The sequence below is a fragment of the Pteropus vampyrus genome, unplaced genomic scaffold, assembly GCF_000151845.1.
Source record: "Pteropus vampyrus isolate Shadow unplaced genomic scaffold, Pvam_2.0 Scaffold105, whole genome shotgun sequence".
NCBI lineage: Eukaryota > Metazoa > Chordata > Mammalia > Chiroptera > Pteropodidae > Pteropus > Pteropus vampyrus.
In genome coordinates, this window is record NW_011888886.1 from 2,456,089 (window position 1) to 2,482,200 (window position 26,112).

The following is a 26,112-nucleotide window of genomic DNA, read 5'->3' on the forward strand; positions in this document are numbered from 1 at the left end:
ACTCTAACCAGACAGGACAAACTTTCAAGAAATGCAAGGCATTTCTTAAAAATTCAATGTTGAACATTTTTTAAAGAGACTGCTAAGATTTTAAGCAATTTCAGGACAGCAGCTGAAGTAAACAAATATCGATAGCACTACTACATACAAGGCTGTGTGCTAAACCAGTCACGGACCGTGATCTCCCTGGAGTTTGAAATCTAGCCGGAGCAGAAAGACCTGTGCACACGCACACGCACTTGCACACAAGTGCGCACACTCAGCTGTTTAAAGCAATGCACTGAGTCCACGAGGAAGACCAGTGAGGGCTGGAGAAAACACGGCCGGCTGGGACACTGAGTAAGTACATTTGACAGAACTTCAGGCTGGAACGAACACGTGAGCAACCTAGGAACAACATGAGGCGCCTTCTGAGAGTGACGGTGTAGGCACTTGCAACTGCAGGGCGCCCGCTTCCCACCAGTCTGAAATCTTGCAACGCAAAGCACCACCACATGCTGGTGGACGACTTAAGAGAGTACAGTAACTGTCATCGCTCTTCTAGAATGCAAGATTCAAGATGCTGTCTTCTTGGGAGGGTAGGAACTTCATCTGTTTTAAATGCTGAATTTCCAGTATCTAGAACATTGCCTGCCAAGTAGTAGGTGCTCAATAAATATTTCATACATAAATCTGTTCATTCATAAAACATGTATGCATTCATGAATTTCATGTGCATAGGGTATTAAGACTTAAAAGGTCCTGTATGGCAAAAGTATTTTTAAACTTGTCTAACTGTCCTTATTCAGATAAAAATACTCAAATACCTTCCTATAAAAATACTGGATATAAGAACACTTTTTGGAAAAGCCAGACATATTTTGCCTACGCAAAGAGGCACTGGCTGCCAGAGGACCTCATAATAAAGCAGTTTTACCTTTAAACCTTAAATCTCATAAACACGGGCATCATGTGTTTACTGACTTTTCTGGGGGAACGGTGAGAGATAGAAATATCAAAATATCAGACCAGATCTCAACTTACTTTCACACAGTCCTTTTTTGATAATGTTCCACAACATTCTTTTTTGATTAGTTATCTGGATTCTAGTGGAATTGTTTTAAATTGCCTCTCAGGGACAGATGTCGTTACGGTGAATAATCTCTGCAGTCAAATTCATGGCCATTAAACTTTACAGGAGGAAATATTTCCATCAAAAACAAAATTAAACCTACTGGGTTGATTTTATGTCTCCCTAGTTCCTTTTCAGAGAAAAACATCAGAACAACCATAACAAAGTTGAAACTACTGATTTAACTGGTATTAATCTCAGGTTTTATCTGCAATAGAGCTTTCATCAAACATCTACCATTAAGTTGTAAAAACATGGCCGGCTCACCCGGTGAGAGGGCTGACCATGTGCAACATCCTCTGATGAACCTAAAATGACCACAAAATTAATTAACGTGTAAAAATTCCTTGCTATCTTCATTTATAAAACATGTTAATCTTTAAAAATATATTAATTTACTTCCTAGATTTCAGGCTTTAAGACTTGAAGGAAACATCCTTTTTAATCACTGGTAATACTATTACTACTACATCAAAAGTTTTTAGGTTTTCTGAGTTATCATTATATTTGCTATATTATATACTTCAGTCAAAACTGATTGTTGATTGTTTATCTACATTTTATGTACCTTAAGAGTTCTGTTTGTTACAGAAAATTGGTGAAGGCTATTCTATTTTAAACTTCTATTATCTGTTAATGACCTTCCACTTTTTATTTATAAAAATTTCCTAGTCACACGTCAGTAAAAGTAAGGAACTGGAAACTGATTTCATCAAACTGCTATAAAGGGACACTATGGGTCGGTCCCTCAGCAACTTCAATGCCCATCTCATCAAGCAATCTAAACAGAAATACTTGGTCCTCCAAAATAGGAAAGGATCTTTTATCAACATGCTATGGGGAAGGCCCTGACACAAATGCAGCCAAGTGTCTGCTTGCTCTAATCCCTCAGGACAAAGAACGAATTTTAAAATACACGAAAATACATGCCACGTGCCCAAGACCATCTGCCTCTATGATTACAATCTGCCTTTAAAATGTTAATTATGTGTGCTTAATTTTAAAACTCAAAAATTTCATATATTTGGCAATGGACAAAAATGACTAAAGCGTGGGGAGGAAAGAGGATAAATATTAAAATTCTCAGGGAGCTGACAGAGGAGGTATCCCTGTCTCTCACTCTGCTGTTGAAAAACGACCATGCCGCCCCCACAACTGTGTGGAGCGGGAAATAAAGACTGAGGATCACCGGGTGGGTGGTTTGAACAGATCGAGGGCGGCTCAACCAGCAACGGAGGGTTAACGCTGTCCCTGGGACAGCGGCCAGGCTGCACTCGCTTGGTAGAAACGCCATCGCTTTTCCATTCACTTATCACGCTACTGAGCATGTCAAATTTTTATGGTTTTCCTACTATTAATATTAAAAGTAATAATTGGGAACACAGAACAGCAATTAAATTTGAAATTATCTTGAGTTTTTAATAATTTGAAAAACAATTTAAAATACTTTAGCAACTAAGAAACTTCTTTTTCTTTTTTTTTAAGAAAATTCTTAATTACTTCACTTTTATCAAAAGACAAAATATAACTTTGAACCAAAATTAGCTTATGCATGGGAAACTTCAACTGATATATAATTACATTAGAACACAAAGAAGTACATAATATATCCAAGTATATGCAGTTGATTTAAAAAATATTCCTAAAATTTTTTTCAAAATGTATTTCAGCATACAATGGAAAGTGGATCGTATTTTTGAATGATAATTGGAAAGAGAATGATGATAGCACAAGAGAGCACAACATCACATGGAAGGACTTAAATATATACTTTTAAGTTCAGATAATGAAACTAGAGCCATTAAATATAAGGTGGTAGATTTTCATTCAATACATATTTACTGAGTTCCATATTTAATGTGTTCCAAGCAGTATACTCTATAATATTAGGTAACAGAATGAAATCCAACAGGAAAATTGTTTTACATACAGCAAACTTGTGCGGAAGGATTAGATGACTCTTAATTTCCTCAACTTCATTCATTTATTCACTCAAAAGGTTAACTGAACATTTATTAAAAGCTAACTGTTAAACATAAGTAAAACAAAGTTTGGGAAACAATCAAGTAAAATATATTGTGATTAGTTCCACAGAAGAAAAATCTTTAAGTGGTTCTGGGGAGCCTTTACCTGCTGAGGCAGGAGATCAAGACAGCGTGGAAGGAGATGCTATCTTGAAAAACTCTGAAGAGGTTTTATGATTTTATTATACTCAGTGAAACATAATTGCCATACTAAATAGTTAGAATTTAATGCTACATAAAATTAATATACGTATTTTACCTATTGATTATACAGAAGATCCCTGGTTAGAAAAATTGTCAACTTTACCTTTCAGTGACTTTATACTACTGTAATCCTGGAAGCTCAATTTAAACATCGTTATGATGCCACTGAACAGCTAAGAACAACACTTACTGACAAGTAACAAGGAAGAGTTTGAATATAAATAATTTTGTGACCACGTAAATCATCTAATTATTTTGTTACAGAACTGTTTTCAAGACATTCTACAAGTAGATATAACTATCAGTTCTAAAACTAAAGCAATAACAAAAACAATAAGAAGAATAACAAAAATAGTAATAGCACTCTAAGAGGTATGGGGTTTCACCCCGCATTAGCATTTTAACCTGCATCCAACCAGAAATCTGTCACTCTTACTATAAGGCCATAACTCTTTATCAGAAACTATTGGGGCCAAAAGGCTTTGAAACTCAGAATTTTTTGCATTTTAAAAGGGAATACAGTATGTATATTACATATTACATAAACCCTTCAGTGGGGTCTGGGTCAGTGGTCAAACACGTTAATATCTCTGCAGCAAAGTGCATACATATTTGCACTGGCGACTTGGGATAGATAAAGACGAGAAAAAGCCTCATCATCCATCACATATCAGGTTTGGGCTTTAATGAAGCAGGTCAGATAAGGTTTTGCAATCAATGTATTATAAAAAATTTTCAGGGCTTTTTAGAGTTCAGAATTGCAGAGACGATGGAGGTACGCTACACTGTAAATATCATTAACCACTATTATGATTAATGATAATTTTTCTAATTGCATAGCCTGCAATCTCCAGTAGGATTTTGCCAACTAAGAAGACCATCTCTGCAATGCATAAAGGAAAATTTCCTTTTCAAACTTTTCTTCCATTATTGGTTGAAAGGCACCACTAGCACCAGCATGTATTTTCAAATTCTGACAGCTGTGGCTTAATAATAACTGATCATAAGCATAAGACAAGAGAGACAGCTGGGTGAGCCGAGGGAGTGGCCATGCATTTAAGCATGTAATTGCATCTGCAACATAACTAGCTGCCTAATTGCATACCCAAGTTTATATGCATTTGCGTAATTATGAGTCATTTAAAGGTACTCTACTCGTAGTGCTTTGTTCTCTCATTCCTAAAAATCAGATTAGAAAAGAAGCAATTTAATTTCAACATTTTTAAAGATTTATTTTAAAAAGGAGAAAAATTATTATTGGCTATGATTGCAATGTTGATTTAGTTTTTGAAAAGTAGTTTAGGCACTGAAATAAAATAAGAAAATAAGGCCAAGTAAAAAAAAAAAAGTAAGATCGCCGAGGCTGCTATGTCACTATCAGCGACCAGACCAACAGTTAATCTGTGTGAGGCTCTGGGAATGCAAACACACACAAGAGGAGCATCCGTGCTCTCGGTTAGGGGGACAGCGGGCCCCCCACCCCCGCACACGTCCAAACACAAAATGAAAACCGACAGTAAGAAGACGGAGAACGTGCAGTTAATGACGGCACACTAACTACATGTTTTTGTCTCCTCTCTGTCCAAAGCCTCATTAAAATGACAGTAAATCAACATAAAAAAGTATCAACCTTCCAGGACAACTAGGACAAAAGGAGAAAACACAGTAGCTTAAGGGATTCAACACGGCCAATGCTGGGTGCTTACAAGGCAAGTAACAGAGAGAAAGGAGAGGAGCTGCTCCCCCTAGGGAGGCCCAGCACGTGAGACTCCATGCGTCTGGGAACAGGCCTGAACGGAGCTTAGGAACCCTTAAGTTCCCACCACCCTTCCCAAGACCAGAGGAGGACTCTGCGGAGGAAGGCACGGGGAGCTGCTCCACGCCAGTCGGTATCTGGCACAGGGGACTTGCGCTGCGGGGCTGAAATGAGTGGAATTAAATGGCAGTTTACATATCAACCGTGTGGCCCTCAGCTCCTTTCCTCAGCTCCCAGAATGGCGGGAGCCCAGCAGGTGCTTCCCCCCTGCCTGCTCCGCCCGCTGCCGCCTAAAGGCCCAATGTTTCCAGAAAGAAGCTGGAGGACTTTTCTCCATACAAAAGGAAAGATCCTTGAGGATGCACTTCCGGATGCTGACATCTCAGAACCCTCCAACAGTCACTAGGTAAGCATCAGCATGAAAACACCAGCAGACGAGACCATCACATACAAAGAGCTTTCAATCAGCATTTTAGCGTCTCATTATTAAATAAGAACAGATTGCCGAAGATCACCATTCATTCAGTCAACAGTTATCGTCAAGCGGTTTCCCTTCACTGTACATACAACAGGGAACGAAACAAACAAGAATCTCTACTTTTAAGAGGTTACATTCCAGAAAGGGGATAATAAACAAAGGAAAGACAGTACAGAGTACGACAGTGCCAATTTTTTATCTATGGGGAAAATAAAGCAGTGAAGGGTGATGGAGAATACAGGGGAGGGAGGGAGGGAGGGGTGGAAAGGGAAGCCCTGCTGAGGTGACAACTGAATACAGACCTGGAGGAGAGGTATTATGAGAATATCTGGCAACTGCAAAGGCCCTGAGGTCGGAATTGCTTGGCATGTTTGGGGATCAGCAAAAAGAACCACCTGGTGGCCTCACAAGGAGTGTGTGTGGTGGTGGGTGGGGGGGACGGGGTCTAGACTGCATGGGGTCTGTAGGCCACTGTGGTACTTTACTCTTCTGCTGAGTGAGAATGGAAGCCATTGGAAGGTTCTGAGAAGAGGAGGAGCATGATCTGATTCGCACTGACAAGGATTACTTTGCGAAGGCTGGGAGACTTATTGGTTCCAGGTATTTTAGGAAATTTTTGTTCAATCATTATCTGACAATTAAGAGAACCGAGCAGAGACTTTGGTGGCCACACATAACAAAGAAATCAGATTGTATAGACTTAGTCCAGGAAGAGTTATCTAACAGCAACAGTAACAATGAACTTGGCGTGTGTGTGTGTGTGTGTGTGTCTGTGTGTCTGTGTGTGTGTGTATGTGTGTGTATGTGTGTGGTGGTGGTGGTGGTGGAGGGTGGGGAATTTGAGTTTTATAATTGCCAAATTATAATATCTAAAACATCTAGTTTTCAAAAAAAAAAAAATTACAAGACATGAATGATGAGCATGGCCCATAAAGAGGAGAGAAAAAACAACAAATAAAACCTATCTGTTGAGGAAGTTCGAGCATGGGACTTACCAGACACAGACTTTAAACAAATTACTATAGATAGGCGTAAAGCACTGAAGAAAAGCATAAGAACAAATGCCTCATGAAAGAGAATACCAATAAGGAAACTGAAACTATAAAAAAACTAAATAGAAGTTCTGGAGCTGAAAAATGCAATAATTGAAATTAAAAAATTCAAAAAGGGCTCAGCAACAGATGTAAACTGGCGGAAGAAATAATCAACAAGCTTGAAAATGGGTCAATTGAGATGATCCAGTCTTCCAGACAGAATGAAAGAAAACTAAACAGAGCCTCAGACACTTGTGGGTTGTCATCGAATAGACCAACATACACATAATAGCAGTCCCAGAAAGAGAAAAGGAACAAAGGGGAAGAAAGAATATCTGAAGAAATAATGGCCAAAATCATCTCAAATTTGCTCTTAAAAAAATAACAGGCACATCCAAGCTCAACTCCAAGTAGAAAAAATTCAAAGGGAGCCATACGTACCTAGACACATCATAGGCAAACTGTGAAATGAAAAACAAAGAGAATCTTGAAAGCCTCAGGAGAAAATGACGCATCATGTAAAAGGGATTCTCAATAAGATTAGCAGGTGATTTCTCATCTTGTCAAAAACTCCATAATGCAATAGTTATAAATGTAAGTTGACAGCAATACAATTTTTAAAGATATAATTTGAAGCAATAAATGCATAAAAGAGTAGGGAAATGGGGCTAAATAGGAATAAAGTATTTGTATACCACTGAGATTAAACTGGCATTAATCTGAACCAAACTACTATAAATTAAGTTGTTAATGGTAAACTCCAGGGCAACTACCAAGAAAATAACTCAAAAATATATAGTAAAACAAGCAAAAAGGGAATTAAAATGGAATACTAGAAAATATCTCTGTAACACAAAAGTCAGTAATGAAGGAACTGAGGAACAAAAATGACATAGACATTCAGAAATCAAACAGCAAAAAAGCAGACACAAATTCTCCTTTATCAGTAATGACGTAAATGTAAATGAATAAAAAAAAGCATGATCTACCTACATACTATTTACAAGAAACACATGTTAAATTCAAAGACACGAATAAGTGGAAAGTAAAATTATATGATGTGGAAAAACGTACCATACAAACATTAGCTACAAGAGAGGATTAGACAAAACAGACTTAAAATAAAAATTGTTATTAGAGAAAAAAAGATTTAATAACAATAAAGGGTCAAGAAGATATAAGAATTATAAACATGTAAGTACTTAACAGTCCCAAAAAAGCCATCAAGAAGATATAAGAATTATAAACATGTAAGTACTTAACAGTCCTAAAATGCATGAAGCGAAAACTGAAAGTGAGAAATAGACCATATAACAATAGTATCTGGAGACTTCAATATCCCACTCCTGACCATGACTAGAACAAATAGACAGAAGATGGCGAAGATACAGAAGACCTGAATGACACTATAACTAGATCTAGTAACAGACATCTAAAGAACCCTGTACACAGCACAAGCAGAATACACATTTTTCTCAAGGGCACATGTTATTCTCCAGGATAGACCACATGGTAGGCTAAAAAAAAACAGTAAGTCTCGATACATTTAAAAAGACTGAGATCAAATGAAGTATGTTCTCTGACCACAATGGAATGAAATTAGAAACCAGTAACAGAAGGAAACTTGGGGAATTCACAAATATCCTCTATGTATATCACAGAAAATCGAACCCAGTAGCACATAAACAGGATTATATACAGTTACTAAGTGAAATTTGTCCAAGGAATAGTTCAACATATGGAAATCAATATAGTACCCCATGTTAAAAGGACAAAAACCATTGTCTCAAGAGACACAGAAAACGCATTTGACAAAATCCAACCCCAACTGATCGATAAACTAGAAATAGAAAGGAATTTCTAAAAAATGTCTACGAAAACCTCACAGCTAACATCCTACTTAATGGTGAAAGACCGAATGCTTTTTCCGTAAGATTAGAAACAAGACGAAGGTGTCTGTACTCCGTACTTCTCCTGAGCATTGTACTGGAAGGTCTAGCCAGGACAATTAGTCAAGAATATGACATAAAAAGCACCCAGAGGTTGGAAAAGAAGTAAAACTAGCTCTATTTTCAGATGTCATGATGATCACATATAGAAATCACTGAAGAATCCATGAAAAAATAGTTCGAGCTAACAAAAGACGTTGAGCAAGGTTGCAGGATACAATCAATATATTAAACTCAGTTGCATTTCTACACTAGCAATGAACTAGGCAAAAGTGAATAGAGAAAGCAATCTCATTTACAATAACATCGAAAAGAACAAAACACTCTGGAATTAATTTAATCTCAAAATATAAGACAAACTATGCTGTACACTGAAAACTATAAAATCTTGTTGAAAGAAATTAAAGACAAATAAAAAGACATTCCATGTTCATGAACTGGAAAACTTAATTTTGTTAAGACTGCAATACTCGAAATGGATCAAAACTCAAAATGCATCGACAACCTAAATGTAAGAGCAAAACCTATACAACTCTGAGGAGAACACACGTGTAAACATTCTTGTATTTGGATTATAAAATTCCACTCTTCCTAAATATGGATAAGGCAATGGTTTCTTAAACATGACATCGAAAGCACAAACAACAGAAAAAAAAGATAAGTTGGACTTTGTCGAAATTAAAAACTCAAAGGACTTGATAAGGAAAGTGAAAAGACAACTCACAGGAGGAAATATTTGCAAATCATCTATCTGATAAAGGTCTAGTATCATGCAGAATAATAAAGAACTCAACAATAAGATGAGTCGCCTAATTTAGAAATGAGCAAAGACTTGAAAAGACATTTCCCCAAAGAAGATGTAAAAATGGCCATGAAACGTAAAAAGATGTTCAACATCATTAGTCATCAGGGAAATGCAAATCGAAACAACAATACGAATCAGGCTGTTCCTGCCAGGCCAGGCCATCTATCAAAGAAAAGGAAAGCGACAAGTTGATAACGTGGCGAAATCGGAACCCTCATGCCGGGAATGTAAGTGGCGCAGCCGCTGTGGAAAAGTTTGGCGGGTCCTCACAAAGTTAAGCATACAGTTCCCATGTGATCCAGCAACTGCACTAAGTCGATACAAGAGAACTGAGGACACACATCCACACAAAAACTTGTACCAATGTTTATAGCAATGCTACTTATAACAGCCGAGAGTAGAAACAAGCCAAGGGACACCAACTACGGAGGAGCAGCGAGATGTGTATGCAAAGGACGGAACATCACGCAGCAGCAAACACGGCGAGGCACTGACGCACGGGACGAAGGTGGCCCTTGCGAACAGCGTGGTGAAGAAGGCCAGCCGCGAGGGTCACACGTGGTCCCACCCCGCTGATGTGCAATGTCCAGAATAGGCAAATCCACAGAGATGGAAAGCAGATTAGTGGTTACGGGGCAGGGCTGGGGGAAGGGACCGGTCTGGAACGTCCTTTACACTGTGACGGAACACTGGAATTAGTGGTGATTATCACACAACTCTAAAAACCACCGAATTATACTCTTTAAAAGGATTAACATTATGGCATGTGAATTATATCTTCATAAAGCTGTTACTTTGAAAAAATCTAATTAAAGATCACACATTGCATTAGGTTATTATGTCTCTTGGGTTTCCTTTAATCTAGAAGAGTCCCCCACCTTTACTGCCTTTCACGATGTTGACATTTTCTAAGAGTTCGGGCCAGCTGATTTGTGGAGGTCTCCACGAGCTTCATCTGCTGACTGTTCCTCAGGATTAGACTCGGTGACACATTTCTGGCAAGAATGCATGGGTGATGTATACCAAAGGAACGCTTAAAACTGTTTTCATGTTAAGCATTCGGCTTTGCATGATTAATGTTTATGAAGTCATGTGCTTACAGGATTTTATTTTCATGCATTTTTATACTTTTGTGTTTTTTCTTTTTTTCTTTTTTTTTTAAATTTTGGGTATAAAATGAGTTTCCAGGAAAGGGGGTCCAATATGGGTTTGTCTGAGGACCATATCCCAGGAGCAAACGAGGCCACAAATTCCTTATAAAGCGACCCTGGGCTGCAGGGAGGCCAGAAAGATATAAGAACTACTCAGACCTCCCCCCACACCCTCCGCCCCACTAGACACACATAAATCTACTACAAAAATGGGTGAGGACTGGGGATGGGGCACACCTTGGTTCTTTTTGAAAGAAGCTAATACAAAATTACCTTTTAGCAAACATCTGAAAAGACCGAGCCAACAGATATACAAACTATCCCGCTTATTTCACCGAATGAAGAGACATAGAAAATTGTACCACTCCTTTCCTTTTTAAAACTTTTAAATTTATTTGAAGTGCTAGACTGTCAAGCAGGTCTCTGGGAAACCAAAGGAGCAACTTCCTGAGAACTGGCTGCCTATGTCCCCTGGAGCTTTGCCGACTTTGTGCTTAGCGACATTCCGAACATGGAGCTTGGTGACAACCATCTAGTCTTACTACATGAAAGAACAAGGGAAACAGAATTGCTCTGAAATCAACCACTGCGATTTAAGAGAGCAACAATTTTATCCACCCCAAATTCCTTCATAAAACAAATTTTAGGTTTTTTAAGAATTTAAATTGCATTATATTTAATCTAAGTAGTTGTAATTTGAGGTAGGATGAAAAGCTTTACATCTGTCTACTTTTCATGAACATCACAAACAATGCCATAAAAAGCACGAAAAGATTCTCAACTTCCATCTTCCTTCCATTCTCAAGAAAATACAAAAAATATCTTAATATGGACTCAATCTTCTTCACAGTCCACTGTTAAACAGAAAAAAACAGTTCTTTAAAGGCCTCCCGCTCCTTCTTTCCTGCAGAGCCCGGCCTTGCCCCTCTGTTACAAATCGGTGGCACTTGGTGATTGTCAACACGTCGCACTTGGAATCCCATGCGGTTTCTAGAGTTCGCAGCCAGAGTCTGCGGTGCCAGGAACTCCAGTCAGGGCTCAGTCCCCTGCGTCCAGCCCTTTCCTCTCTCAATTTCCTCATTATGCTAAAAATGCCCAACCCTGATGGCTGTATCTGCACACATGCGTACACACAGCGACCCCATGGTGCTAAAGGCACCGGGCCAATTGTATCACATGAGGATGTGTTTATCTTTTTGATCACACACCTGCTAATGAGCACTCTCGGAGCCCTTGTGTTGTGGTGTCATGCTGCCAGGAGTTACACAGGTGGTTTCGGTGTGCTATCCTGGTTACCAAATCAGTAGTTTCCTGGTTCTACCCCACTTCCTTGCAGGCGAAGGGATTGATTAATAATTTCTCAGCATATCCGTACGCCTTCCAAGTCTATGTAAAAACTAAGGGTATCCTAATATTTAAAAATATCTAGGGATGGAAACTTGGCAGAAACAAAGGAAGAAAGAAATGTTTTTAAATCTATGTACACTGTTTCTCAAGGTTCTAATCTAGGAGGGTCAAAAGATATTTTGCCACCATTTGGCAGTTATTGTTTATCTACAGGCCGCCACGCATGGGACTAGGAAATCCTGAAGGGTATGTTTCAAATTCAAGCAAAATAAGATTCCCATGTATCTCCAGAGAAAGCTGAGGCGGACATTACACTGGCAGAGCACATGAAGAGGGTAGAGAAACCCAATTTTGACTCGTACTTCAATAAAAAATGGCCAACCACTAACTGCTTAAGTAACTTTCTACAATCCAAGGTAGAATTCTGTTTTAGAGTGTTAAATATGTATATTTCCCACTGAGGTGATGAAAAAGATGCTCGCACATGACACTGTGCTGTCCTATTAGGATATGTGACATGTGTATGCAGGGCCGTGAGCGGGAAGTAACGTGGATATCGCCTTAATCTATTCTTAGTGAAGTCTTGGAATAGATTCCAAAAACTTCATGTAAAAATCTAACCATTTTCAAAAAAGAGAAGAGTTTTATAATGAAATCCATATACATAATGATATCTTTAAATTCAGAATGAGAGGGAAGTTATATAGTTTGGCCGGGGGAATGACGAGAGGTAAAAGACCAATTGCTATAGCCAAACCAAAAACTTAACTGTGGGCTCCCTGGCAACCAAGGTAAAAAGAGATGCACGATAAGGTACGAAGAGGTCATTTGTGGTAAAGGGAGGTATGTGTACTGATATGTCTGGAAGAGAAACTCTTGGAACCAAACTCAAGAAGTATGTCACAGATCTTTCTTAAGGGACTCCGACACTGAACAATATTTCTTTAAAAGAAGTTTATAAAAGAAATTTCATTTGACTGTTAAACATCAAAGAAACACCATTAAACTGTAATTTATGAATGCCAAAGTAACGTGGTCAAGCCAGCAGCCTGATGACCTAACTTGGCTCTGGCATAGTTTAGAGCTGTGCTGTCCAATACGGGAGCCACTAGCCACATGTGGCTATTTAAATTTAAATTAATTAAAACGAAATAAAACTTAAGAGTCTATTCCTTGGGCACACTAACCACATTTCAAATGCTAAAGACCCACATGTGGCCAGCAGCTACCTGGACAGAGACCTAGAGAATTCCCATCATCGCGGAAAGTTCTACTGAACAGCACTGGTTTAGAACATTCAAAGAAATGGATGGTAAATATCCATGAATAAGAAACTAGGTAAATAAATTATGAAATATCTGTATAACAAAATACTATGCAACTATTAAAAAAAAAATGGGTTTCATTTACAGGTGCCAATCAGAATGTCATTAGTGACAAAAAAAAGCCTTTTAGAATAGTATGCATAAAGAGATCCCGACCTGCTAAAATATTAAGTCTGTGTATATGTGTGGTTTGTGTGTTGGGGGCGGGGGACAAATGGACTTGACTGTGAAGAATGTGCACCAACTCGTCACATTATAATGGTGGCAGGAGGGGGTGGTTATGAACGACTTCTCATTTCTAGGCTACGTATTTTTTAAAATTTTTTAAAAAATTAGACTATTTTTTCCCAAGCAAAACAGATAATATTTCCCAAAAGACAAAGACACAGAACACAGATACAGATAATACATACACCTATACACCTATACACCACTATACACCTATTAAAATGGCTGAAATCCAAAACACTGATGACACCAAATGCTGGCGAGGATGTGGATACACGGGAAGCCTCGCTCGCTGCTGGTGGGGATGCAAAATGGCACAGCAGCTCTGGAAGACAGTGTGGCAGTGTCTCACAAAACTAAACATACTCTGACATGACTCAGCGATCACGCTCCTTGCTATGCATCCAAATGCGTCGAAAACTTATGTCTATGTAAAAACCTGCATGTGAATGTTCACCTGCCAAAACTCGAAGCAACAGACGTCCTTCAACAGGTGACTGAATATCTAACTGTGGTCCATCCACACAGTGGAACAGTATTCAGCAAGAAAAGAAATGAGCTATCCTATCAAGCCACAAAGAAGATACAGAGAAAACTTAAAGGCATATGACTAAGTGAAAGAAGCTACTCTGAGAAGGCAACATACTGCATGATTCCAACTACATGTCATTGTGGAAAAGGCAAAACTATGGAGACAGTGAAAAGATCAGTGGTTGCCAGTGGCTTGAGGGGACAGGGAGGGAGAGACGGACAGGTAGAGCACAAGAGAAGCTTCAGGGCAGTGAAACTATTCTGTCTGATACACAGTGGTGGATACACGTCATTATACATCTGTCCAAACTCACAGACTGTACTACGCCGAGGGTGAACCCTGGTGACTTTGGGTGATAATGCTGTGTCGGTGCAGGTTCATTGACTGTAACAAATGTGCCACTGTGGAGCAGAGTGCTGACGGTGGAGGAGGGGATGTGTGTGTGCGTGTGTAAGAGATTTTTGGGAACTCTCTATAATCCACGTAATTTTGCTGTGAACCTAAAACCGCTCTAAAAAATAATGGCGATTATATGAATGAATGCGTGATACAACGTGCAGATACGTAAGAAATGCAGATAAGCAGATCTAACCTTTCTTTCAACATGCCTCACTACCATTGTTTATACATTGTTTTTCAACCCAGAATAATGTCCTGTTCCTCAAGAAAGTAAATATGTAACCTAATTAAAGATTTGTGCCAATGTGAAGATCAAGATCTTCCACATTTAACAATTGTCAATGACTACCTTTTAGAGCAATTTAAAGGGCTAGTAAAATAAGCCAATCCCATCTCCATCCCCCAAAAAGCAAGGGGGAAAAGCTGATAATACTGAAGCAAAGAGATAGAGGGGGCTCATTATACTTCTCTCTGCTTTTATGGATATTTGAAAATTTTCCGTAAGTTTTAAAAAATAAAGTACCAATAATAATCATTCCTTCAACTCAGCATGTATTCAGTGAGAGCCTACAAAGTCCTAGACACTGTTCTAGGCACGGTACACAGCAAAAAGTAAATCGAAAATCTTGCCTCCGTGGAGCATTCATCCAAGTACGTGGTTTCAGAAGACAAGCTTTCTTGGGACTGAGAACACTGAATTGAGGTGCAGACAGTGCAAGTCCTAGAACTTTCTTATTTTCTGTATAAGCTGGGCCTTTTAAAAGAATGTAGCCCAAATTTCTTGCCCATTTGTATAACTTGCATTCTATTTTTAAGGAAAAAAAAAAAAAAAACCCAAACAATAAAAAACCAGAGAGGTAAGGGGCACATTAATCGATGAAACTGCCACACGGTCCAAGTACTCAGGCACGCTCAGAAACTACAACCAACCCCTGGCATGAACGGCCTCTCGCCGCCTCCTATGCGACCACACCAAGAGGACACTGGAATACCATTTACTCCCCACTCTATCCTGTCCAAAGCAAAAACGGTAAAGAGGTCAACTTGGTAAGCACTGAGATTAAGGTGCCAGCCAGAGCTGGACACAAGAGCTTTGGTCCAAAATTGATTCAAACTAACTCGCATCTGAATAGGAAGTTGTCATTTATTTTCAAGAAGCTGAGCACGCCAGATGTGTAACTGTTTAAACAAAAACAAGTATCATCTAATACAGTAACATAATAAAATATAAGTCATATGTGCATCGAATATTTCTATATGGAAATGACATATATTTTTACCCAGCAGAACTGAAATTAACTTTTGAAAATGTGACAGGATGCTCAGAAAATTACTTCCTGAGAGTCACACATTAATGCTTTCTGTACGTCTGCTATTCTTGTGACCCAATAAATTGTGATGGGAAATGGAAAGGATTTCCTGTTGAGAAAAATGCCACAGATACTGTGTTACTGCCTCTAAGTGTTTAGATTAAAATAGGAAGCCCACATTTCCCCTTCATAATGACACAAACAACTTGTTTGTATTAGAACAGAATACTTTACTAGCCACCTGACTTTTGTGCCTTACTTCCCATTTGATATTTATGAATATATAACTGAAAAATTGCAAACAGAACACCAAGCCTTATAAAGCAATTTCATGCATAAGATAAAATTCAATTATGACAGATTTGCTGTGAGCTTGGGTTAGAAAGGAAACTCACTAGAAAGACATGTATCTGCTTCGCATCCCTCTCTCTGTGTTAATTAGAAAAAGGTGATGAAAATGCACGAAGTCTGGAATCCAACTCTCCCACTACCCGAAAGTTCTGCCTGTCAGTGCCTTACACATTTTTTTCTTCATAAAATTGGGTCTTAATTTTCCTAAGATATCCTATCCTTCCAGATCTTTCTTATTAGGCTTGGGCTGGTCTTTAAAATGCTTTTCTTGATGAACAATGTCCCATTTGCATTATTATGAAACAAGACGTCTAAAAAATACACATCTTTGAACTTAATTGTGCTTTACATTCAAATTTGTCTTTTTCTTCCTTTTAGAAGTTCTGAAAGGTCAGTCCTTCACGCCCTCCTGTATTCTGATGCTCTTCCTGCCCTCTCGACAATGAAAATGTTCTTCTTTAGTCCAATGCCCCATCATTTTCTCTACCTCACATAAGGGGCTTTTCTTCCACGATCATATTCTCTTCCTACCTCCTAGAAACAGGCCTTTTCCTGACGGTACCTGGTGACAAAGTCCTGACCCTTTCCTGCGCTTTCTCTGACCCTCCCCCTGTAAAATACTTCTCAGTGGACATTCACCACATCAGGAGCCCCCGAATCACCCCTTCGCCGTACTGCCTTGTCCTCCCCCACGCCACTCGTGTGTGGGATCACTGCCGATGCTGCATAGTACTTACTCCTTTGACTTATAGCTGAATGGAACCCCCAGATCCTTTCTGACAGATGCTGCTGTGAAGCCGTAGCTCATCCATTCTGAACTTGCTCGCTGCATTAAAAACCTTTTCCCTTTTCTTCCTCTGTCACATTTAACATTTCTGAAGTTTCATTTCATTGGTTTAACCTCTTACATAGAGATCAGGTTGTAAAGTCAAGCAGACAAGATGAAACGGAATACTATTAACTTACATTTGAACCCTGCAGGTGTCCTTCAGTGAATCTAAAAGAGCACATTTTCCTAAGGTGTTGGAACAGGACCAGATATAGTGAGTGGGTTTCACCTAGTGGCCTTGTCGTACCAAAAAAGCCCATTCCTTAAATGACCTGAATCACACTCTGCGCAGTAGAGCTGAGAGGTATTGGGGCCAAACATCTTTTGAAGAAAACGACATCGAGCAGCCTTTTTAAACACCGTTCCTCATCTCGAGCACATAACGCACAATAGTTAAATGACCGCTACCTCGACTCCTCCAGGATGACACGTAACTAGACCTTCCTAAATGCTAAGGAGAGATGGCAACTGGTAACACACAGTGGCTGCCTTAGGGACTCAGAGCTGAATTCTCCCAGTTAAGAAAGACTCCTGTCTACGGCCATGCTACCCTGAACACGCCTGATCCCGTCTGATGAGAGAGAGAGAGAGAGAGAGACAGAGACAGAGACAGAGACAGAGACAAAGAGACAGAGAGACAGAGAGGGGCTCCTACACCTCAAATGTGGCCCGGGACACATGCCCACCATAGGTGGCGACATAATTGAAACTGCCCTCTCTCTCCGTCCACCCCTTCAACCCTCAACATCTTGAAGGACTTTTATTTAAATTGATGTAAGCTAAATGAACTTAATTATAAGGTTTCACTGTAAATCTAACCAGAAGTGACTACAGTATTCCTAAATGCAAAGAAAGTATACCAAAAATATTAGAAAGTCTGACTAGTAAGACTATAGTTGGTTTTTCATCTTTTTCTGATATTTAAATATTAAAAAAACTATATATTATTTCTATAGTCCCACACAAAACCAAGTTTTTTATGATCTCCAAAGGTCATAACATTAATTAATATTAATTATTGATTAAGTGGGAATATTAATTAAGTGGGAAAAAGCAAGATATAAAACCACATAAACAATGCTTCTGATTAAAACGATGGAAAAATACAACAAAATGTTAATATGTTTACCTCTGGGTGATAGAAAGGTGATTGAGTTTTCTCTTACTCGTCTTTATTTGCCATTTTCTACAAAAGGTGTGCTTTGATGATAAAGTGGGGGGTTATGGACTTCGATTTCAAAAATCAGATTTCTTATTTTAGCAACTAGATTTCATCGCGGCTTTCTGTTTCAATAGTTAACAGCAAAACCAGCGGTATTCAACAATTCCCACCCTATTCTGATCTGTAGCAGACTACACCACCCCGTATTGCATTTCTGAAGTCATTTTCCTGGCTCACACTTATGATTTTGTCACAACCTTTTCAGTGTATCTTTATTTTGCTCAGTAACACAACTCTTCTAAAGGCTACAAAAAGGTCTAAGCCCATGTAACGCTAAATACTCTGCCGCCAGACCCCTTGAATTTAGCTCATTGCGAGAAAGTGTAACAGCAATTATCAGATGAACATCTATCACGGACCAGGCACCACAATGACTGACTGAAAGAATCCATCGATTGCACATGACTGCCTGACAGCATCATTCCTCTTCTGTAGTTCAAGAAAGTAAGACTCTGGGAGGGTAAATAACTCATTCAAGGTCAAGAGATTTGTAAGTGGCAAAGCTGGTATTCAAACTCAGGTCAGACTAATTCCAAAATCTAAGCTCTTTCCACTGTGCAATGAGGAATGAAGAAATGCCTTCTAGATCTAGCTCTGCCACCGACTTGGCGTTCGACCTTGAACAAATAACTTGATTCCTCAGCTATAAATTAAGGGGTTGGACTACAAAGCCTCAAATTTCCCTTACTGCTATAATGTTTCAAAAGCTTCCACTGTTCCTTACAGCATGTTGAAAAACCCTTTAGTGTGAAAACATTTTAGCAACTCCTTGTTCAGTTTATGTTCCGTTTGGTAAATTCTTTGAATGCTGGCAGATTCCCCAGGGGACTGTTTTCTTTGCATCTGGCACTACCACCCTAAACCAGGAGAATGTGTTGCTACTGGCACCATAAAATAGGAATTTCTAACAAAATTACTTCTGTCATTATGTCTAACAGCTGTCTGCTTAAATGAGCACTTTAGATGAACGTGTGATCATCACTTTTAGCATTCTACACAGACACTAATATATTCAAGGCCATTTCAGCATATACTAGTGGGCCAAAGAGCTCTCATATCTGGGAATTCACTGAATGTCAAATTAGTAGCCATAAATGAGTCTTCAGTGTTGGCTTTGAATTGAGAGCGCTGAACCCTGACTTCCAGACCACCACGGAACATGTTTGCTTTGAACTGAAACGGATCAACTGGACCAATCGTGGTCCAGATTCAAACCCAAATCTTAGGAGGGACCATAAACAGCACTTCCAGAAACTCCAGCTTAAAAGCACAGGTACACACAGGAAGAAAAAAAATGGTATTGTTTCCAACCTTTAAAACAGGCGGTCCGTCCTATCCTAGATGTTAACTTTAGGACAAATTTCAAAAATGGCCCAACAAAAGCTAAATGTCCATACTTTCACATTCTCCTTTTACATTTTTCCAGGAAAGAGTTTAGCCTGTTAACAGGATCATCATTAAATCTTTTGGATGTGGCATTACTTTTAGAAATCTGCCAGCACTCTCAAACACAATGATTGCATCACGCCAAGATTATCTGATCTGACTGATTAGAATGTACTAGCAGAGCAAAGGAACTGATTCTTATCTTAGTGCCTAAAAATTATATTCTGGCACATATCTTATAAAGCAGGCAAGCGATCAACTACCCGGTAAGTGGTTTCAGGAGCTTGCTGATACGCTGGGGCTTGGAACTCAGCACGCTCCCAGCGGAAACGCCAGGAACCACGCCGGCAGGGTTTGGGGCTGGGTGCCCACAGAGACTTGTCGTCCCTCTGGAGTCCACATAGTTGCCAATGGTGTTAATTATAAAGGACCGACTTAAGGTTAAATTACATGTCGGGAAAACCAAACTTGAGAAACAATTTCTGGCATTAGTTTCAGGAGCTGCAGTTGAATTAGGCCCTGGAATTCAAAAAGCAAACAAACAAACAAAATGGGATTCTGGTCTCTGGTCACTGAGAAAATGTGAAAAAGGCTGGAGAAAATCTACTTGGTCATAAAAGCCTACTTAGCTATGTGGATGTGTAAGTGGCAGAAAGCAGGTAAATCAGGAATTGCATTTAATCTATAAAGAGTTCAAGTACTTAAGAAAGATGCTATCAGAAAGGCAAAAAATCAACAAGCTATAGGAACATTAGGTTGTCTTCATTTTTAGCATGGACCCAAAGGAGGGAAAAGAATTTTCATACTTGATTTATAAGCCATCAATACAAGTCACAGTCCAAATCGCCTATGTTTGCATGAATCACACATTAAACACATACTTTTCTGATTCTGCAGGCCTCAGATAAATCTTTGTACTAAATGTCAGCTTGGTAAGTTTGATCAAATCTTATGAAAAATGGCAGGCTTTCAGACCCCTGGGCCCCCTTTGCTTTGAAGGAGTGTTACACAGAGCAGGTTCTCAGTAAAGACAGTGACACTATAAGACCTCACCCAGCACAAGGCAGCAGGGGACAAGGGGACAAGGTAGGTCAGGAAGGAACACTCAAGAATGAGTTCCAGTACAATGCTCAGCTGAGCAAGAGTAACTTAGGCTCTAACTGTCCCCACACGCAGTCACCTGGGAGTTGTGTCTGTGGATTTTTTTTAGTTTTCTGTTACATCTGAGTTAGAAAGTTGAAATGAAAGTCTTATAAGCTAAGCTAACGTTTGTCACGAAGGCAGTTTCCCATCATCTGGCTGGCACCCAGCCCCGCTCACATGTGCTAATTAAAGTCCCCATTACTTGAGAAACAGACCCAGAGAGTGGCAGGTGAATAATGAGTTTCCTACAGTTGTAAGATTCTATAAGAGAGATAACTAAAAATGTTTTAAGTCATTTTAATGCCTTAGAAGTAATATTTCTGTGGTTAACTGAAGAAATCAGGATACAAATTTGTATATAAAACATGACTTTGCCCATGAAACATCATAAGCATAATTGAAAGACAATACAACTAAATATTAACGGTGCTTAATATCAAGGGGAAAATGGGGGGGGTCTTTATCCTCTTTTATTTTGTTAACACTTGGAAGAAATAGGAATATGCAGACGCTGTTTGCATAATCAAAAAAGCTGTGTGCTTGTTTCTTTAAAAGGTCACTGTACGACGCAGAACGTGATACCGAAGGGAAATTTTCTAATACTCCCCTCTCTCTCCCTGCACTCAGGAACTGACCTCCTCGCCGACACGCTTACCCAAGCAGAAGCTGGCTGTCATTTTTGGTTTTCTCCTCTTCCTCACTCCCCATATCTAATCGATGACCTGGCCTGTTTCACAACCTTAACAAACCCTCCAGCTCTATCCCCATCGCCACCAACGCAGCACAAGCCAGTAAGACGGCCTCGCGGCAAAAGTGTCCAGGACGGCCCCTGCCGCCTCCATGCCAAGGGGCTCTTCGGCCTGCAGGTCCTCATCCACTGACCAGACTCCCAAGGCGGCCCTCCACACTCTATCCCTAGACTGCTTTCACCTTCCCACTGGGAGCTGTGACACACTGTGACACAGGAAAGTGCTACAATTCAAGACATCAGCATCTCACGGGCAGATGCTGAAGATGAAAACACAGTAAGCACTGTGACGAGGAAGATGACAGGAGCCCTCTCCCAGGATGAGAAGTAAAGGCTGGGGGGCAGGCTGATTCATTCCGCCTCTCCTGACAACGTTCCCTGGCAGGGCTGGCACTGGAAGACGACCGTGTGATGCCGGATGCGGGAAGGCATTTCTCGTGATTCTGGACGAGTCTCCATCAATGAACACCGCCAAGACGTGCCATTTGGCCATTTGAGAATAACTCTCTGAAGTTACTGCCTGCCAGATCAGACTTCCCTCAAATCATCCCAGAACCCCAAAGCCTCCACCTACTAACGCGGGCGGCCTGGTCCAGGTATCACAGGTACCATCATCTCTCCAGGAGACAGCTCCAGCCTGTTCTCGTTGCTTCCAGATTAGATCCTATCGAATACATTCTCCTTGTGGCAGAACCAAAGTAATCCTTCCAAAATGTAAATCCGATCACATCATTCCATCGCTTAAAACTTTTCTGGGATGGCTCGGCCTGTGTCCCCGCACCTGGCTCCTTAGCTCTGCACCTGGCTGTTGCCTCCTCAGCCTCAGCTCTCACCCCCACGCCTCTCGTTCTCACGCTCAGCCATGAGGATTCCTTTCTCCCCAATCTCTGCACACACTGTTCCCTCTACGGCCAAGTCCTTCTCCTGTTCTGCGCCCACCTCTTCGTCCACTACATAGAATCATTTTCCAGGTCCCTCCTTAGACATCAATCCCCCTGGAAGGTTCCTCTGAGCAAGCGCCCTCCACACTTCCCTGCAGCCCCCAGCCCCATCCAGGGTAAAGGGTCTCGCCTCTGGAGGACCCCTTCTTACTCTGTCATTCTGCCATCGCACTCAACTGAAACTGCCTAGTTTCTTGTTTTACTCCCTAACGACGAACTCCTTGAGAAAAGGGGCGGTGTCCTATACGCCCTTATACTGCCAGCATGTAGCACTGTGCCTGGCACAGAGTTGATGCCATCAATAAACATCTATTGCACAAATGAAGACAAGGAAAGATGGATAAACTGAAAGGCAGACGAAAGCAGTATCTGTGAGGTCCAGGGAAAAGGAACAAATGACAACTTAGGAAAATGGAAAAGCTGCTCTGTGAATGGCCTTCATTCTACTTTACCCAACAGAAATATCTCGAAGTGCTTTGAACGACACATCAGTTTCCTGAAACCACGGAATGTCAACATCAACCAGAATACTTTTTTTTTTTTTGACGGGCGGAGGGGGGGGGTGAGAATACACACACGATTGAGCTATTATTAAAAAAACCATCACAAATATAAAGAATCTTCATAACCGGAGGCTGAAGTGTAGAGAGCTCATCACTCCAAAGTTCTGATCTTCAACACCCCTCACCCCTCACTCTCTTCCCCCCAAATCTCAGAAACAGGAGAGTCCACCGCCCATAAAGCAACCTGCTGCCAGCTCCGTACTGTGTGCTTTTCTGTGGAGAGGACCCTGTTTCCTGAGGTTTCTTTCCTGCTGTAAACCAGCAGGTAAAGGTGGGGAAGTGTCTGGTATGTGTAAAGGGAGAATTCTTTAAGAAACAACAGCAACATGGACAGAACTGTAAAATGCACGCCAGCATTGCTCACGTCGATCGAAGACAGTTTGTTTTATACTAACTTATTTTTAAAAGAAACAAACTCCAGTGAAATGAAAAAAACAAATGTAAATCAGAGGAATAAAGGATAATTTCTAATGTCTATTTTAATGTGACATTAAGGAGTCTCCCATAAAGGAATGGTCAGGCATCGTTTTACTGGCTCCAGGAATCAAAGTGAACCTACGAGTCGGTCCACTCTGTGTCATTTACACAGCCACATGCAGACCCAACATCTCTCAACAGATCCAGTTTAAAAATAAATGATCTTTGCTTGTCCTGTTTCCATCGGAACCGCCTGTATTACTTACCGGAATATAATAGATGCCCATCTTGGGGGTCTCACTGGCAGTCAGAAGCATTCCTAAAGGTAGACACAACAAAAAGGTAAACACATGGGAAAAGAACAGGCCTCTTTCCTATTTGTCTTCGACTTTGAAATGCCTGAGGCGCTCAGAGCACAGTGTGCGGCAGTGGCCACCTGGATGTCAGGCCACGTGCTTCCGTCCCTCGCTCGTCCAGATGGAGCACCTTAAGTTTCAGAGAGATCACCTGGATCGGCTCAGCGAATAAACAGTTTCCACCATAAAGTGCTCAGGTCTACAGACAGTTTGCCATCATTTTTAAGGGGGAAAATATTAAGCTTCAGACACATAGACAAAATGTAGTTTCGATGCACTATTTATATGTATAATAATGAAGAGGATGATGACGATGAAATTAAGAAGAAAGGCTTTTTTTCTGCCAATGATCAAAGAACCGAGGTAAAGCAGTTCCTAATGTCTGAATCACAGCTTCACACCTGAATGGAAAACAAACGACTTCCGGGAAATGCTATGCGGAGCTACACCAGCCAAGACCTACATGGAATCTAACATGTTACTTCATGTTACTGTGCTGAAATAACTCACTCATAGACTCAACCAACAGAGTGGTTAATAATTTAGTCTTCTCGGGTCAGCATTTTAAGAAATCAAAAATTGAAGTGAGGGACAACTTTCTGGCATTCAATGAAGATTTCCTAGTAACCCCAGTAGCAACTGTAACCCGTGAATCACTTACTCTTTGGTATAGAAGCAAAGTATTCGGGGGTCTCAGTTTGGTTCTGTTCTCTGCCACATTTGCAACCTCCTCCTCCCCCAGAGTCTCCTGAAGCAGCTCCAATCCTCACAGCCCCCTTCCAGAGTGATGCGGTTAAAATAAAACTGAAATCAGCCACTATGTGGGGGAGTCCTGTATAATTTACTAAGCACTTTCACATGTATTGTCTTGGCGAACATGCAACAACTCTCTGAAATGAGAACTATCATCACCCCTATTTTACAGATCAAAAAAACAAAGCTCAGAGGGACTGAGGTCGCATCATAAGCTAGAGAATTTTAGAGCTAAAGTTCAAACTCAGCAGTTCTTGTTTTTAAAGTTTTACAAATCGACCAAACTATATTCAATTTAAAGATCTATTTGTAAAATACAATAGAGGAATGCACGGGGTGGGCGGGGGGGACACTGGGATTATCAGACCACAATCGTCATGAAATACACCAACTGTCAAGGACAATGATTTGATTGTTTTAAAAAGTATTTTTTACTGCTTTTGTTAATGCAAAAGCTTGTAAAAGGATATTTCTGTTGTTATAGACATGAAATGCTGAGACAGACGAGGTCAACAAATGAGCAGAAAGCAGGCTGTGTCAGCAGAATCACGTCTCACACAGGACTCCAAAGTGGGAGCCAGGCACAGACCACACACATGCACCACGAAAACATCCAAAAGCACATCGTGAAGTCGAGAAAAGCAAGAATCGGAGACATTCCCATAGCCTGCAGCCCCTGTGGTTTTTCACCCGGGTGCCTTTTCTGGCCCTGGACACAAAGGTTCCCTGAGGTCGTGATGGGAGGACACGTGTGCTTCCCAAGTCTCACAAGCAGCACCGCCAACGCTTCTAGACCTGTGAGACACCATTAAAGGCGACGTTCTTACGACTGAAGAGACGTGTTACAACCACAAGGCTCCTGCTGAAGACGCCCCTTCCCTGGCTTTGAGGGCTCATCCCTGGACACCGACCACTCAGCAGTGAACATCCCCGAGGAAAGAGCCACGTCTGCCCAACACACCACACAAGGGCTCCGCTCTGATTACGTGACAGAATTCAGACGGGACGCAATGGGCTGCTTTTGACAACGGGGCAGGCTCTCACCTGGCCATATACGGACAACGATACAAGCTGACTCACGAGCCAGCTGAAGTGGCAAGGTCAGGACTGAACCCAATCGTCAACGAGGAAAACGAGCCACCGCAGAGCCCGAGGAGTCCTGGACGTTCCTGACAGGGAGAGGCAGAACACGCCAACCACTGAGACGACGAGGCAGCCCCGCAGAAGTCCCCACTTCGTCGGCAGAACAGGGGAGTGAAGCACTGTGCCAGGCACCTGACGGCCACAGGTACGGGAGGAGCCTCAGGAAGGCAGACCGTCTGCCAAGGTCGCTACCCGGCTCCTAAGTGGAGCTGATGTTCTACTGACTCCAAAGCCCAAGGACTCTACAACTCCGGTGACTAAGATAAAGCGAAGACTTCCGGCATGATCAGATAACCGTTAAAAAGCGCAAATGTAAACTCCATGTAGCAACTTGAAAAATGTTTTTAATACAATGTCAAACCAAAAGGCAAAAAACAATATACATATACTGTGAGGACAATTTAAAACATATGAACACACTCGATTAGTCCCAGAAGTTCTCCAATGAAAAGAGTATGTGAAATTACGTATGGCTTTTCCTTTACATTTTCCTCTGTATTGACGTTTACTATGGTTTCAACAATAAAAATATGAATTTTAAAAAACAAGGAAGGACATCAGCACCTAGACTCAAAAAAACACACCTCCGGCATGAAACCGGGTAGGG

The 26,112-nt window shown here is 40.7% G+C and overlaps 1 protein-coding gene across 2 annotated transcripts in view; it reads right to left on the reverse strand.

Moving 5' to 3' along the window:
- NOL10 (nucleolar protein 10) overlaps window positions 1–26,112 on the reverse strand; it is an 81,405-nt gene that overhangs the window by 25,753 nt on the left and 29,540 nt on the right. Inside the window, exon 12 of one of the 2 annotated variants that reach the window (XM_011365123.2) lies at window positions 23,520–23,620. In XM_011365123.2, the coding sequence (XP_011363425.1) occupies window positions 23,520–23,620 (101 nt within the window). The remainder of the gene's footprint in view (window positions 1–23,519; window positions 23,621–26,112) is intronic. The other variant, XM_011365124.2, reaches the window with a different exon arrangement.